General features: G+C 39.2%; 1 protein-coding gene across 2 annotated transcripts; it reads left to right on the top strand.

Annotated features, from left to right (window-relative positions):
• Positions 1 to 8,725: 8,725 nt before the first annotated feature.
• Positions 8,726 to 17,828, top strand: LOC149808084 (uncharacterized). Of its 2 annotated transcripts, none has more exons than XM_089973388.1 (4): positions 8,726 to 9,351; positions 14,940 to 15,690; positions 16,600 to 16,640; positions 16,800 to 17,828. In XM_089973388.1, the coding sequence occupies exons 1-4, from the start codon at positions 8,863 to 8,865 to the stop codon at positions 17,385 to 17,387; spliced, it is 1,869 nt and encodes a 622-aa protein (XP_089829514.1). In that variant the 5' UTR covers positions 8,726 to 8,862; the 3' UTR covers positions 17,388 to 17,828. The 2 variants fall into 2 exon arrangements, with proteins under 2 accessions (XP_089829514.1, XP_089829522.1); XM_089973396.1 differs by having other exon boundaries at positions 8,726 to 9,297.
• The last annotated feature ends 213 nt before the right edge of the window (positions 17,829 to 18,041 follow it).

Here is an 18,041-nt window from a genome sequence, read left to right on the forward strand (position 1 = left end):
GCCATCTGCGCGAATTCGGAATCTGATATTGTTGTATCGTCAAGGCTGGATGATATCAACGACGACAATTTCGAGTAGGTGCTTGTGGCCGTGCTGTTTAACTTTTCATATTCGTGCAATTTTGTTAGCGCACACGAGGATATTTTTTTCGCAATTATATTAGCAACTCCTGCAGTTGTCGTTGACGTTGAAATTGTGATTGTAATCGCGATTGCAGTTGTCACTGGTGTCAGCGCTGATAATAGCACCCCAGTAGATGCAACTACCGCGAATACCGAATACACTATTGTGTCTAACATGGTTACACGCCGTTTGTATTTTTTTATCTTTGTTGCGCATTTGTCAATAGTATCTTTTAACTCTGAATGCCATTCGCGTACTTGATCATATCTATATTGCTGCGCATCTAATGTTGTCGTTGATGCTGACTTATTTTTTAATGCCATTTTATTATTTTACGCGGTAACCAATTGAGGCGTTTCAGCTACAAATTCCAAACACCACCAGTAAGATGTTGCGGTTAATTTCTTGTCGGCGGCTTCCAGTATAAATGTTTCTTCGGTTTCCTTGTTTAATATGATAGTCACAACCCCGGAATACTTATCAGTGGAATGTCTCCAGGGATATGTTGTGAAGATTTCAAATTTAGCGGCACTGAACACAGACAGTCTATACACGCCAGTGGCTGTTGCTGTATATTTGATAGTATTATTTTGTTTGGACCATGTTGCGAATCCCGATGATACCGTGTATACTATGTTGGTGATATGCCCGGGAGTAACTCCAGTGGGGACTTTAATCAAACTAGTTTTGCTAACGATCTCAGGAATCCCCGCTACGATGTTTTGCTGTGTTTGTTTGATCGTGTCAATGTTGGTCTTAATATCAGAAAGTTTTATGTCGATGACGGGAGGAGTTCCAAAGAACTTATCAGTGGCATCATCGGTTTTTTGAAAGTTTCTTCGAAGTCTTGTAAACGCGTTTACATGAACATCATACTCTGCCCGCAACGTTGTTAGTTTACCGTCAACGGCGCTAGCGCTTGCGTCAACATATTGTTTGTTTGCGGCATCTTCCGGCGAGGTTGGAATCGCTAACGCGGTTATTTTGTTACCACTGAGATTGAGTTCACCTGTCATTGTATCACCGGTCTTCGCTACACGTTCCCCTGCAGCTTTTTGTGTGTCATCTCGAAGCGCCGCGATTGATACACTGGTCAACAGTGAAATCATTACTGACTTGAAAAGGCCCTAATCTGTAGTATTTTGGTGTGCCGAACACGAATATAACCGTGAAAAATTTGTATTGGCTCTCGTTTTGAAGATATTCATATACCTCATTTTCTATGTTTCACTGTGTAAATTTCTCCAGTAGGACTGCAGCAACATCCGGAATAATGATGTAACATTGCATAATACCATCATGCTCACATCATCCACAGTTGATTGCATCATTTTCTGATGCAATGCAATACTAATGCCATGCGGCTGCTGAAGTAAGTTGACGTCAGCAGTGTACTATACATGTGTAGGCCTATTATACTAATGCCAGGCGGCTGCTGAAGCTGACGTAAGCAGTGTACTATATAAAGCCCAATCAGATAGGTTCAGCATTTAAAATATTTTAGACGTTGTGCGAGACAGTTCAAGCTACTGTTACATAAAACTTATTATTTTATCCATTTACGTACAATAAAGAACAGTAATGCCTCGAAAGTGTGTTAATACCGCGGACAATTTTTGCTATATTTGTGGGGAAGTGACATTTGCCAACCAGAAGAAAAGTATCAATTCTCAAGTGAAGAAGGCATATCATCTTTACTTCGGATGCAAGGTTGGTGACCAAGACAAGCCTTGGGCTCCGCATATATGCTGTGCTACATGTACAACACAGCTTTCACAGTGGTTGAATTGCAAAAGGTCATCAATGCCGTATTTGCTGTATTTGGATATTAATTTTGTGACTGGAATTTAGACTTTTGGGCCTCAGATCTAAGGCAGACTGGTCTGAACTGTACACAGACAGGCAAACCTTTGCAAAAAGTAGGATAAGATGGGCAGAGAGCCAAGCAACCACCTAAATGACTGTTACTTCTGCTTGGTTCCTCCTCTTTCCGGCGGAATAACGAAGCGAAAGAAGTCGAGAATAGTCAACTCAAACATTCCGTCTGCATTGAGACCAGTTCCACATGGTGAGGGACTTCCTATTCCAGAACCTCCAGCAGAATATTCTCTTGATTCATCTGACGAAGACAAAGGTGAGTCGACCTGTTCTTCTCCTGGTCCATCAGCATGCAGTGATCCAGATTTTCACTGTGGTGCATCATCAACCCCACACAGAATAACACAGGAAGAACTAAATGACCTGATTCGTGATTTGGACTTATCAAAGAACAAGGCAGAATTGCTAGGATCAAGACTCCAACAATGGAATCTTCTAGAAGAAGATGTCACAATTACTGCATATCGAAAGCGCCACCAGCAATTGGAGCCTTTCTTCAGAAAGGAAAGTAATCTGATATTCTGTTCCGATATTGAGGGCCTCATGAATGCTTTAAAAATCACTCATGACCCACAAGAATGGAGACTATTTGTGGACTCTTCGAAACTGAGTCTCAAGGCTGTGCTTTTGCACAATGGAAACATTCTTCCATCTATTCCAGTAGCGTATGCTGTCCACATGAAAGAGACATACGATAACTTAAGGCAGCTACTGAATTCCATTGAGTATAACAAGTACAGCTGGCACCTCTGTGGTGATTTGAAGGTAGTTGCCCTTTTAATGGGACTGCAGCAAGGATATACAAAATACATGTGTTTCTTATGCGAGTGGGATAGCCGAGCAAGGGAAATGCACTACATGAGGAAGGAATGGACTCACAGGCAGAATGTAGCCATTGGAGAGAAGAATATCCAACACCCAGCTCTGGTTGAGGCTCAGAAAATCTTGCTACCACCCCTTCACATCAAACTAGGTTTGATGAAGAACTTCGTGAAAGCCATTGACCGGACTTTGCCAGCATTCCGATACCTGCATGAAAAATTCCCTCGACTCAGCGAAGCAAAGATTAAAGAGGGAGTTTTTGTGGGTCCTCAGATTCGAGAGCTTTTCAAAGATGACCGGTTCAACAACTTGCTGGAAGGTGACGCGAAACAAGCATGGAATGCTTTTCGCCTAGTTTCTACAAACTTCCTCGGAAATGTTAGGGCAGAAAACTATAAGGAACTAGTAGAAGACATGTTGATGAAGTATAAGAAACTTGGCTGCAATATGTCTCTAAAGATTCACTTCCTTCATTCCCATTTGGATTTCTTTCCTAGCAACTGTGGTATTGTTAGTGATGAACACGGCGAACGTTTTCATCAAGATATCGCAACAATGGAACAAAGATACCAGGGAAAATGGTCCACTACAATGCTGGCTGACTACTGCTGGACACTCCTCAGAGATGCTCCCGAACAGCTGTACAAGAGACAGGCGAAGAAATCTAAGATGTAGTCAATGACTTGATTTTTTATAGGTAGGCTATTACAGTTGACCTTTTACTATTGGAATGCATTTCGTTATGTAAACATTAATTTCTTGCAGATTACAAAAAAACTAGAGCCAATTTTGCAATTTGACTGTCATATTCGTGTTCAGCACATAAAAATTGATAAGAATTGACTAATTTTATTTCAGTAACATGACTTTTGTAAAAATTTGTTGTCCAGTGATATCAGCGAATCTCTGATTTTTCCGCTGTCAGTGAACACAGGGATGTTACCCGGAGTGGCTCCAATAACCCTACGAATTATTTCATGCCATTTGATATCACTGGTTTTTAGTTTTCCGTGCCGGTCCTGAAAAATAACAACCTCATCTGGGTCTATCCCGGTCAGACTTAAAAGATTATCGATTTCATCTTTGGTCGCATATTTTGATAAATCCACATCGGCGCGTTTTTTTTTTTTTTGTCTTTGTTTCAAGAAAAGATCTTCCGTAAATATCAACCATTATTTGATAGGAAACTGTTTAAATCGACCCATAGTATACTCGTGCACGATTTTTTGAGGAGAAATCTTTGATTTCGAGATCGCATCAAGAACATTTAATACTTCACGGCCACATATCGGAGGATCGGTCAGTGTTTGTGTTGGCAACGTTGAATACCAAACCTTTGTCGTTGACCCTGACTTTGTCCCTGTCTTTGACAGGGGGATGTTTTTTGTATATCGGAGAAATTCAACTGGCGGTGCTAACCCATATGAATCAAAATAGATGATTCCACGTGGATCGATCGCGTAAGCAACCCAGTGAGTTCCTGGACCATCGCTGTTATCATCAAGATTAATAATTCCGGTTTCTGGATTATTCGGTTGTTGTGGCAATTGATCTCGCATAAAGACTCCTCTGAAATTTTTTATATTTAATTGTTTAATAGCATCGAGCAAATCAAAATTTGACATCGGTGTGAAAACACTTTGTGTTTTTAAAACACTTAGAACCTTTTTGGGTACCATGATGGTGGAGTTCCTGGGAGTCTTAGCCCTCGTCCCTTTTTTTGTATCCTTTTCCTGTGGCTTTCTTTAGTGCCATTCCAGCAGCGGTTCCAACTGCTCCTAACTCAGCGGCTTTAGCGACTGCAGGGGCAGCAGCAGCTATCAACGCTGGTATTGCTGCGAGAAGTGGAAATATACCACCGGTTTTAACCATATCTTTGACCGCGGCTGGAGAGAAATCAAGTCGAACTCCAGTCGCTGCTTGTTTTGCTTTACTGAAATGTTTTAGTTGGGTTTTAGTCAACGATAACTTGTTTGGACCGCCAGTAATCTGATCATTTTTTAGTGTTATCGTTGTCCCACATGTGCTCGCGTTTTTCGATTGTAATTTCTTAGCCTGACCAGGAGTCAGAGTGACATTAACGTGACTGTATGACATTTCTTATAACTTTGCGATTGATATAATTGCATTACTTTTAGCAATGCTACATGTTTTCCACTGGTGCATCAGCGAATATCGTTCGGCCGCCAGCACCTTCAAGCAACATTGCTTTATCGGAAAGTATGACCGCGATTGCTCTGTAATTAGCTATAGCTCCTACGTTTCTATTCACGGTAGCCCGAAAGTGTATATCAACGACAGACTGTCTGGTTAAATCAAGATGCTCTAACGAGAAGTAATAGATTGGATAATGAGATATAAAATCCAATTGTGATATTTGCAAACCAGTATCGATATTTAGATCACGCGCTAGATACTTTGTCAATCGTTGATATGCACGTGCAACATGATTATTACCAAAATCTAACAGTATGTTCTCAGACGGTTCTTGATTCCCGTTTATTCTCAGAGAAACGTCAGTGATACCAAGTTGATCAAATATCATATGCGAACGTGTTTCATTACCCACCCGTGTAACATCCTGAAGAGCAATGAAAATATGTCGCGGCGCGGAAACTCCCTGCTGTGATGCTATATGCCATGTGAATAAACCGTTATTGGTATTTTGAGCACTATCTGTGGTTGTTGTAAGCCACGATAACAACACTTTACCGCCTTGATACATAAAAGAAAGCAGTCGCTGTTCTTCAGTAATTGCAGGAGTCATTACCGGCATCCACAGTGATAGTTTTGTTATATTTACCTTACCAGCGTCACCTAGACGTCGCCATATAGCATCATTGTCGTTGGCTTTTCTAACAAGCACGACTGTATGTTTTGCTCCAAAAATTACCTTTCTGACATCTCTGCAAAATCCAAAGATGTGCAACAGAGGAATGGCACATGAAAAATTTCTACGATTACCTTTCAACATTTGTCTACGTGCAGCGAAACCTAAATTAAATTCTGCATTAGCACCGTGAACCACCGGCCACACATCAACGTCAGCTGCGTTGGCAAAGTTTCTTGGTCGTCCAATATCGTACTGATCACTGTTAGGAAAATTAGAAGTATCCTTGGCAAACATCATTGATGGACCAGATGATCTTGTATAATCATCAGAATATCTTGCTAGACCAATTATTGTTGTAGCAACATCGACATCCTACTGAATCGATTCAATATTTTTTCCATCAATCATGTAGATAGCACTATCAAACAAGGCCATAATTCCGTTATTGACAAAACCGATTTTAACATTGGGTCCGTATTCTGTATCATCTGTTTTTATAATTTCTCCTTCTACTTCAATAAATGCTTCAGCGGGCAGAAATATCTACTTGTATCTTGAACCTGAAGTTCAATTCGTCCTCGTTTATTTGGTTCTCGTGCGTCATAAGAATAATACTGATAATCACGCACTGATTCATTTTTAAGGACCGGTTCGTCTATGTCGAATGCTGGGTCGGATTCCCGTTTAAATATTTTATTATAAAAGTTATCGTCTAAAACGAAGACCACTTCCCGCCACCAAACTTGTGTTTATTTGTTCAGTCCCTTGATTTATCAGCGCTGCTAGTTTTTGATTTGTGGCTTCATTTATTACTTTACTAACATCCGCGGCCATATCTGCGGTGGCTAGTAATTTTACCGGTGGTGGACCCCCTTGGGTTCTGCGTATTAATCGTGCTAGTCTGTCTTTGATTGCCAAGAATGCTTTACTGGCAGCGCTACCAACAGCGCCAGTAGCTTTATCTTTAATAACATCAATGGCTTTCATCGATAATTGTTTTGCGATTGGTATTGCTTTAGGTGCCATCCTCGCGAATAACCCCGAACAACATCGCCGAGTCCATTTCCGTAAGTCATCCTGTATACGGGTACTCGTGAGTTTACCACCCTGACCATGACTGGTCTACGATGAGAATTGTGTACGATCATTTTATTTAATTAGTTATTTCTCTAGTCGCTGTCCGTGAGTTCATCAATAAGTTCTCGATAAATGTGAACATCCATGATGCCGCCGCGAAATAATCGCTGACAGATATCAGCCGCTTCATTAATTATTTCTGGTGAGTTATTTCCGGCACGCCTTCCTCCTAAGAGAACTTCTAACCGCGATACGTCATTGATAATATTGTTAGGGCAGGGAATAAAATCACCTCCCAAACCACTGCCAGTTGCACTGGGACCAAGTAGTAAATCGAGAACATCATCATTTTTTTCATCTGGACGCTCCTCCAATGGCGGTGAATAGGGAGGTGGAAGTCCTCGTCGTCTACTTTTGTTAAGTTTCTTTATTGCATTTACAAGGGTTGAGTATTTTAAATCGTTAGATTTGACCACTTTTTTGTTGTAGTATACACGATACGCCCACTTAGCAAAATTGGTATCAGTCGTGGACTTATATTTCTCGTTTAAAATTTTATCTTTGTTATATAAACCCTCTAATATCAATTCAGGTAATTTTTCTTCTGGTGTGTTTTTAAGGAGTTTAATAAAACCCGGATTAAATTTTGCAGTCAGTTCAACAATTTCCTTTGCTGCTTTGGGTGCAGCAGCTTCGGCGACTTCAGCGGTGGGTGGAGGTTGAGCTGCAGCGGTGGGTGGAGGTTGAGCTGCAGCGGTGGGTGGAGGTTGAGCTGCAACTATATAGTTGGAAGTTTTTGTAAAATCTTTTTTGTTTGTTTGGTTCTTTTTGCAATCTTTTCAGTCTGTTCGGCGGTTTGTTTTAGCACTGGAAGAATACACGGTTTTGTTATATCACCTGGATCTCCCAGTAAAGCTCTTTCAGTGACCACCGCAGCTTTCTCAGTAGCTGTTGTAACGGGTTTAAATAATTCTTCTGCACCTGTTGCAAATTCAACTTGTGCTTGCTGCCGCGCTTGTAATTTTTATGTTACACTATCTCGTACAGGAAGAAATTTTTTTATTGCTTCTAGTCGCTCTCGAGCTAGTCTAGCAGAATGTGCTTCTCCAATGTTGGCCATTATTGTTAACTTAAATTTTTAATTCACAGCAGCAGAAAGGGCGACGACAAGCAAACTCTGCCAGGGACTTTTCACAGAAACGCTAGCGTTTCAGCAGCAGAGAAAGTGACGACGCCACCGAGTGTTTTCGCAAGATACCCCTGTGCGGACAGAAATAGTTGTATAGGTAGATATTTTCATGAGATAACACTTCAAGTCAGCGGAGAAAGCCTATTTTGTCATGTTTTTCTGACTAGAAGGGTTTATTTTGTGAAAAATAATATCTCTATCTAAAACGTTCTCGATAGAAGGCTCTGTTAAGCGAAATACTTTGTGGGATTCACTTTCTCTGCTGCTCATCAAGCTATGTTATGGCTGGAGGCATGGAAAAAGTTGTGGTTGATGAGACTTGTATTCGCGTCTCAATTAGGATTATCAAAGTTTCGTGACATATTAACTAATTCTGAAACAGAAAACAGGTTAAGGAAGTGCGAAAGGTACAATGCGATCGCTGAATCTTTACTGATACCGGTACTGCAATCTTTATAATCTGCAACGGTCTGATGTTTACTTTCAGTGGTTTGTTCGAGTCTTGGTGTTAATCCTCACTGACCAGTGCTTTATTTTTTGCAGCTTAATGTTTTGGCAATATATGCAAATAATGCCATTGACTCAGAAGTGAATATATGTGGGTATTGTAGAAAAGCTGTCACAAAAGGATTATTATTATTATTATTATTATTATACAATCTTTTGAACGGTCCGTTTTAATCCGGGCCTTTTTCGTCCTGGTCCTTTCTTACCCGTTATCGGCCTTTCTAGACTGGGCCATTTAACCCGGGCCTTTTTCGTACCGGTCCTTTCTGACCCGACACCGGTACAATCTATGCCGGTAAATGTGTGATGTGTTGGTTTGTGACGCAGGGTAAGGTGTGCATTTTATCACAGTACATAACACTGAGGATGATGTTTAGCCGTTACTCAAGCGCTTAACAGAATCAGTTGCCTGTTATTAGATATAGACTGTAAAATGGATTATCCAAGTACCATAGATATTGAAAGTTTTAGTACAGAGAGTGCTGAACTTTCATTTGCGATGTCAAAGGTAACGTTGCCTTGTGTTGTTCTTGTCAGAAGCGAGTCGAGAGGAGTACAGAGTGTAGGTTATGATAATGTTGATAACGCTCTTTCTCAACGTGGTAATGATTACGTTCTTGATAAGAAAGACAACGTGCGGATTGAAGAATCAACAAACGAATGCTGCTCCAGGGACGAACTCATGATGAGGCTGAATGGTTCAATTATTGCTCTGTTTGAGAAGTCTTTAATACCAACTGTGCGATTACGCATTATGAAATTCGACAATCCAACCCGCCAGGAGCTTATGCATGGACGTGAGTTTCTTCATCAACACAACGAACAAGTTGGTCAAGAGGTCCGTATTCCGTTGAAGTATAACGGCAAGGTTCGTCTTCACTCCTCGGTCAAAAGAGGCAAACATTACTTTAATATATCACAGGTAAATCAAACCTTGTAGCATTTTGCCGGGTGGGGGATAGGTAGATGTGGTAGACGGAAACGATAAACATCATGCCGGGTGGGGGATGGGTGGATGTGGTAGACGGAAACGATAAACATCATGCCGGGTGGGGGATGGATAGATGTGGTAGACGGAAACGATAAACATCATGCCGGGTGGGGGATGGGTGGATGTGGTATACGGAAACGATAAACATCATGCCGGGTGGGGGATGGGTGGATGTGGTAGACGGAAACGATAAACCCCATGCCGGGTGGGGGATGGGTGGATGTGGTAGACGGAAACGATAAACATCATGCCGGGTGGGGGATGAGTAGATGTGGTAGACGGAAACGATAAACATCATGCCGAGTGGGGGATGGGTGGATGTGGTAGACGGAAACGATAAACATCATGCACTAGAGTCAGCTCGTTTGACAATGTTATCAACTACTGTACAAAAGTCCGAGTTTGATGTGGGAGACCAGGTAACTTAGTCCGTGCAAGAAAGGAATTGTCTAGCTTGTTACTTTTTAGGAGGGTAATGACTTAAGACCCAATCCAGGGCCTCCAAAAAACAGTGCGTATGTGACTGTAGCCTTGTGTACATTTGTCATTTCTTTGATTGATATGTAATCCTTATTTATGCATGCTGTTATCCCGAAGATAAATTATTACAATCCGACCGAGATATCTCGGGGACCTGAATCATTTCTAATTAATTTTCTTCAACTTATGCAATATACTGTTTTAAATTAGAACTTCCTCGTAAAATGTGTATGGAATGGCCCATTGCAGCTAACCAAGATACCCAAGAGACAGGTCCTTCGTCATCACCACTACTTGATGTCTGTCACTTGCACTAAGCATTCTGGTACAATGCGCCTTAAAATGCGCACAAACTGAATTTAAAGGTGGCCTAGTGGTTAGAGCATCCGCGTCGGATGCGGGAGGTCGTGGGTTCGATCCACGGCCGAGTCATACCAAAGACTTATAAAAATGGTATTAACAGCTGCCGGGGCCCCCAGTGGCCGAGTGGTCTAAAGCGCTCTTCGTTACGGATCACTGCCATCTCACCTCTGTCTGCGTGGTTCGAGTCTAAGATTCAGCCAATGTGGGTATGTGAGAAAGCTTGCCAGTAGCTTCTCGTGGGTCGGTGGTTCTTTCCGGGGTTTTCCCGGGTTCTTCCTCCACCATTAATACTGGCCGCATGTATAGCCTATCGTGTGCTGAAAAATGGCGTTAAACCCCACAACAACAACAACATTAACAGCTGCCTCGCTTGGCGCTCAGCATTAAGAAGTTAGTGTTAGGACTGGTCGGCCTGGTTTCAGGATAATGTGACAGGGTGGGACATCATGCTACATGTCTGCGGCATGATGTCCCAGTGCTAGACATCACTATAAACTGCCACACTGCAGACATTGTAGCGATATGACTGAAAAATTGTTAAAGGTACGTTAAAAATCCAAATCACACACAATACCTGTAGTACTTCTTATGTTGGTGGTGGTGTTGTTTTAGGGTTTAACGCCATTATGCAGCACAGGATATGCTATACATGGTCGCCAGTATAAATGGCGGAGGAAGAACCCAGGAAAACTCCGGAAAGAACAACCGACTTACGAGAAGCTACTGGCAAGCTTTCTTACATACCCACATTGGCCGAATCCGAGACTCGAACCCACACAAATATGATCCATGTGTAATTTTACATAAGTATATTCCACTAAATATGACTCTGACGTTTCGTCACCAGGTCTGGTGGTTTCTTGCTGAGTAGCGGAACTATTCCGATAACTAATGTCTAGTCCCTTAACGATGTCTATTCATGGTTATTTAGATCGAAGAGCAACTAGTATGATAACTAATGTCCAATCCCTTAACGATGTATATTCATGGTTATTTAGATCGAAGAGCAACTAGTATGATAACTAATGTCCAATCCCTTAACGATGTCTATTCATGGTTATTTAGATCGAAGAGCAGCTAGTATGATAACTAATGTCCAATCCCTTAACGATGTCCATTCATGGTTATTTAGATCGAAGAGCAACTAGTATGATAACTAATGTCCAATCCCTTAACGATGTCTATTCATGGTTATTTAGATCGAAGAGCAACTAGTATGATAACTAATGTCCAATCCCTTAATGATGTCTATTCATGGTTATTTAGATCGAAGAGCAGCTAGTATGATAACTAATGTCCAATCCCTTAATGATGTCCATTCATGGTTATTTAGATCGAAGAGCAACTAGTATGATAACTAATGTCCAATCCCTTAACGATGTCCATTCATGGTTATTTAGATCGAAGAGCAACTAGTATGATAACTAATGTCCAATCCCTTAACGATGTCTATTCATGGTTATTTAGATCGAAGAGCAACTAGTATGATAACTAATGTCCAATCCCTTAATGATGTCTATTCATGGTTATTTAGATCGAAGAGCAGCTAGTATGATAACTAATGTCCAATCCCTTAACGATGTCTATTCATGGTTGTTTAGATCGAAGAGCAACTAGTATGATAACTAATGTCCAATCCCTTAACGATGTCTATTCATGGTTATTTAGATCGAAGAGCAACTAGTATGATAACTAATGTCCAATCCCTTAACGATGTCCATTCATGGCTATTTAGATCGAAGAGCAACTAGTATGATAACTAATGTCCAATCCCTTAACGATGTCTATTCATGGTTATTTAGATTGAAGAGCAACTAGTATGATAACTAATGTCCAATCCCTTAACGATGTCTATTCATGGTTATTTAGATCGAAGAGCAACTAGTATGATAACTAATGTCCAATCCCTTAACGATGTCTATTCATGGTTATTTAGATCGAAGAGCAGCTAGTATGATAAATAATGTCCAATTCCTCAAAGATGTGCATTCATGTATATTTTATATTGAAGAGCAACTAGTATGATAACTAATGTCCAATCCCTTAACGATGTCTATTCATGGTTATTTAGATTGAAGAGCAACTAGTATGATAACTAATGTCCAATCCCTTAACGATGTCTATTCATGGTTGTTTAGATCGAAGAGCAACTAGTATGATAACTAATGTCCAATCCCTTAACGATGTCTATTCATGGTTATTTAGATCGAAGAGCAACTAGTATGATAACTAATGTCCAATCCCTTAACGATGTCTATTCATGGTTGTTTAGACTGAAGAGCAACTAGTATGATAACTAATGTCCAATCCCTTAACGATGTCCATTCATGGTTGTTTAGACTGAAGAGCAACTAGTATGATAACTAATGTCCAATCCCTTAACGATGTCTATTCATGGTTGTTTAGACTGAAGAGCAGCTAGTATGATAACTAATGTCAAATCCCTTAACGATGTCTATTCATGGTTGTTTAGATTGAAGAGCAGCTAGTATGATAACTAATGTCCAATCCCTTAACGATGTCTGTTCATGGTTATTTAGATCGAAGAGCAGCTAGTATGATAAATAATGTCCAATTCCTCAAAGATGTGCATTCATGTATATTTTATATTGAAGAGCAACTAGTATGATAACTAATGTCCAATCCCTTAACGATGTCTATTCATGGTTGTTTAGAATGAAGAGCAACTAGTATGATAACTAATGTCCAATCCCTTAACGATGTCTATTCATGGTTATTTAGATCGAAGAGCAGCTAGTATGATAAATAATGTCCAATCCCTTAACTACGTCTTTTCATGGTTATTTTATATTGAAGTGGAATTATTCATATAACTTATGCCTAATCCCTTCATGATGTCTAGACCGCTCCGGTGGCCTTAGTGGTTCGAGCGTTCACCTCTGGTGCGGGACGTCGTGGGTTCGAACTCCGCCGATCATACCAAATACCGATAAAAACGTCAATAACAGCTGCCTTACTTGGTGCTCAGCATTAAGAGGTTAGTATTAGGACTGGTCGGTCTGATGTCAGGATAGTGTGACTGGGTCGAACATGGTGTTACATGACTCCGGCATGATGCCCCACTGCTCGGCATCACTATAAACTGCCATACTACATACATCGTTGAGATATGACTGCAAATTTGTTAAAGTTACGTTAAAAATCCAAATCACACACACACACACACACACACACAGACAGAGGATGTATATTCATTGTTATTTAATATTGAATATGTGCTGTTCATTCTCACTGAAACACCTAAATTGCGTACGTTTGACCTGAAGCATTGGAACAAATTTCCGCGTAGGTATGAAAACTTGCATCAGAAAACCGAAATTTGTTACTGAATAAGACATTTTTCTCACAGATTCTTTCAGTTTTCAAATATGTTATTCCTTTCCTAGCAGCTACATTCGAAAATAAACCAGCTCCAAACAGCCGACATTTTCAATACATTCGCTACTCATGCAGACATGTCACAAAGGATATATTCCGTTTGAAACTTTCTACTCCCTTACATCATTATATGAGGGACTTCTTTTAAAATTTCGCTTTGTAATTCAATTTATATTTTGATAACTGCATTAAAATATTTTAAAACTAAAATTTTCAGTTAGCAGACATTTCCATAACAACATTAGTTAACTTAACAAGAAGGGAATACATACTAAACCCATTTTTCATTATCACGTGACCATTTCACTAGTTTTGCCATTGTTCAAATTGTCGGCCATCAAGGCGAGACTTTAATTAGCATACTGTTCCATTTTGGGATTTAGCTGCCGACAAAATGAGCAAAACTTTAATAATTGAAATGAATTTGTAAGAAGATTATCCTAAAAATGTATAGTTTGTTTTCTAATGCATATTTTCGTATAAAGGTTGAACTGAGCAAAAAACTAACCGGTCAATTGTAAACAAATTTTCCAGAATACCTTCTTTTAAACCTGCAAGTCCATTTCAACGATGGTCAACAATATAAATCTAATAAAAATAAAATAACAATCCGAGTCAAAACCTCTGCTGTGATTGTGTATGCCAAGCAGGTGGATAATATTCCACAAAAGAATAATGGCGAAATATTTTTAATTTCTTTCGTTTGGGAGACATAAAACGCTTCATTTTCTCTCATATCTCACGTTTAACACTTTAAAAGTCTATTAAAATGATATATTACCACACGTGACGCAATTTATATTGTGATATTCCATCAGTAGTACAAACATCGACGCAGTTTATCGTTGCCAAAAATATATCGCAAATCCGATACGTATCGATGAATCGTTACACCTCAAAATAGGACTTAAGTGTATTATGCCATGGGAATTAAAATATTTTTCTGTTTACTACATATGACTGCGTGCCGAATAAGTTCAAACTTTACATGGAGTCGGCACAACAGCTCTGTAGGGCTTATGTCTAGTGTTACTATACTCGATTTAAAATACAATTTGTTTTTACAAATTATCGTTTACCACCATGCGTGTATTAAGTTCTGTTGGTCAGCATTTCTTGTGCATGACCTTTCTGAAAGCATAACAGGGTACTTCAGACATATACGTATTCATTATCATATTTCAAAACATGCACTAGAGAAAGATATTATTTTCATTCGTTATTTATCTATAGTAAATATTTTTTTATTTACTTTTTTGTGAATTACTGTATTACAGGTTATCAAAGATTTCCCGCCATGCATTCGCGTTGAAGAGGAGCTAACCGTTATTAAAGATGATGGAAAGGGATGTACTGTGTTGCCGCGAGGGCTACAGTTAATTTTAATCAAAGTTGATGATTCTTCTGAGGAAGTGGAGAAGAGTGCAGTTCTCGTATGCAGATGTGACTCCACAGTATTAAGTCTACCGTCGATATGCCAGGGTCATTTCACTGCCGGCATGGATGATACTGACTACACGTTGCAAGAGATAGTGGAAACATTTTCCGTTCCAAAAACTGTAACTTTCAACAAACTTGAACTCAAAGATTTTATTTCAATTTCAGAGGTGGATAACGATAGACTTTTTAATGCTTTGTCTGGACCAGTAGAAATTCTAGCTGTAGAGAACATTGAATCGTACATAGGGTATGAACATCAAAAGTCAGTCAATATGTTATACGATATCCTTGTTTTGCCTGCCTTTTTAAATGTCTCAGTTCACTTGCCAAAAGATGTCGTCATTACTAACAAACTTTTAGCGGAATATTTTTTAAAACCTACTTTCAGATTTGTGACTTTTATTGAGTCAAACCTTTTCTCGTTTGGAAATGTTTCTGTTGTTCCAGTTTATCTTCAATTTCCAGGTTCTGAAAAGTCGCCTGTTAAAGACGACTTAACGGACCATGAAAAAGAGATGAAGCTATCCTGCCCTCTCTATGACTGTCCTTCTGCCTCTACACTGCCAGACAAACCTCTATGTTGGAAAGGTATGAGCGATTAATTTTATATTAAAAGGTACTATGCGTAAAAGAGAAATGTATTTCTTCTCGTGTCCAATAATACAAAAAGCGCAGATGCATATAAAGATCTTTCAGTAAGATTACCGATTTGACAGAAAATGCAGGCATGCTGCATCGTAACTCTTTTTATTGAAATGCTCACGGCTGTTCGGTATGGTTAAACTGCATACTTAAATAGGGAAGAATTCCTCATCAATGGTTTTTGCTTCTCAGCAAAAATAAATTTCGTCGCTTTTGTTGAAAACTTCCTAAAACTGAGTCTAATGGAACTTTATTTTGCCGCTTTTATACAAAGCAACATTTTCTCAGAAGATATTTTCCGTATAAAGGTGACCCTCATATATAACATTTCCAAGTCATATGATGTAGGAAATATTTTCTTCCCAATCTTTCGAAAAATAGTCACAGAAAAGCGCTTATGTCATACATCGTTTTTTTTTCCCCCGTCAGTTTGTTTTCTGTCTAATACAAAACAAAATATTTGTATTATGTTTATGACAGGTGGCGATAAGATATATATTTAACATGCAACTGTGTCCAACTTTGAAAGTTGTTGTTACAAAATATAGTTGTTGAGTAATTTTATTACTTAATTTCTAATATGTAAGTTTCCCTAGAGATGGATTGTCAATTATTACGGTACCGTCAATATTCTCTTATAAGTGGAGCCTAATAGTAAGCAACAGAGATCCTGATCTGCCATCGCATAATGTGCCGGCAAATAACGGTCTTATTGTTTGTTCTACTGATCATTTATTACAAACTGCATAGACCCAGATGTGTGCTGCATTGACCCAGATGAGATCGGCTTATGATCGAGTACATACAGTACTTATCTGAGTACATACGGTACATGATTTTTTCCATATGTTTCAGACCCTGGTCCTCAACCTACAAGGATACTAGCACGTAAAGAAGTAAGTGGTTTAAGGCTTTTTATCTGTTTAAGTAAATATCATTAAAATATATCGGTCTAAGGTCACAACTCTGAGTGATGAATTAAAAGATATTATTTACGATTATCCACAGTCATTCCGTGTTTCATTATACAAAAACACTTTACTATCCGTTTTCAGGGATTAAGAAGTCGCATAGTACAAGTTGAGGATTCATTGCAAAGACTTTCAGTGAACGAGTCTGTCCTTGCGGAAACGATGGATAACAAAAAAAGGATTGGGTATGGAGGTCATCGCTCTGTAGATCCTGGTGCCGGAATACAACTAGAGCCATGTGACTCTCGACATGAGCTTGAAAACGCCGATAATCCTCAAAATATGTCTGGTTACACTTTGTTGTTTCGAGATGTCGATAACTACGACATGGCAGCTGAAGACGCTGATGTCTACGAACCAATTAACATAAACGATGATGAATACGAATACGTTAGTGTCCCACAGGAAACATCAAGTCTGACATCACCTAGTGAGGCTAAACAAGACGAGACAAGTCGTCCAGTCACGGGATCGGGCTATGGATGTTTTGATATGCTACCGCGAGGAGACTCAGTACGTATAACGCCAACATATGAGAACTTGGATACAAACAAAATTATGATAAACAAAGAGACGGTTGCCCCAGGAGACCCACAAAAACACGGTGTACCTGATCTGAGTTCCTCTTCAAAAAAAGCAGCTTTGTATGAGAATGTGAAATGGAAGAAATAATATATATATATATATATATATATATATATATATATATATATATATATATATATATATATATATATATATATATATATATATATAGAGTGTGTGTGTGTGTGTGTGTGTTTCAACTTCGGTACTGAAAAACTTGCAGTGAACCCGTATATGAAATGCATGTTTTGCGTACGTTTTTCTTCTGTAGAGAAGAGCACGGCTCTCGAAGTAAAATCAGTTGTAAAATGTGTCGACGATTACACTTTTTGGACGTTGCAAATTTTGTAAAGTTATAAATTATGTTTATGTGCGAATTCAAAAGTATTTTCTTTGTTATATCTTATTAAATAATAATAATAATAATAATGTGTGTTAAATCACTGCTATTCCATTTTCAACTTTCTTTCCGACTTAATGTTGTTGCACTTTCTGCCGTGGTTATAATAATATCGACAAAAACAACAACCGTTATTTGTACTACCACATGTGCACAAAGCTTCGATTTCGATCTTTTAGTTCAAGTATTGTTTACCACGTTATACCTAGCAAGCACACTATGTTATTATGGCTAGATATGATTATGCTCGATGATCTATTTATAGCATCCAGGAGCAGATCCATAAAATATCGAGTGGGTGCAACGTAAACAAGTTTAGGGGCGGACTGTAACGCGAAGGT

The sequence above is a fragment of the Sinohyriopsis cumingii genome, chromosome 1 (genome assembly GCF_028554795.1).
Source record: "Sinohyriopsis cumingii isolate HCF-2022 chromosome 1, ASM2855479v2, whole genome shotgun sequence".
Taxonomy (NCBI): domain Eukaryota; kingdom Metazoa; phylum Mollusca; class Bivalvia; order Unionida; family Unionidae; genus Sinohyriopsis; species Sinohyriopsis cumingii.

Bases quoted from the DNA above. Each gene is read 5' to 3' on its own strand.
- LOC149808084 (XM_089973388.1), top strand. From the start codon at position 8,863: ATGGATTATCCAAGTACCATAGATATTGAAAGTTTTAGTACAGAGAGT. The intron at 9,352-14,939 runs GTAAATCAAACC...ACTGTATTACAG, and splicing joins ATTACTTTAATATATCACAG to GTTATCAAAGATTTCCCGCC. The intron at 15,691-16,599 runs GTATGAGCGATT...CATATGTTTCAG, and splicing joins CAAACCTCTATGTTGGAAAG to ACCCTGGTCCTCAACCTACA.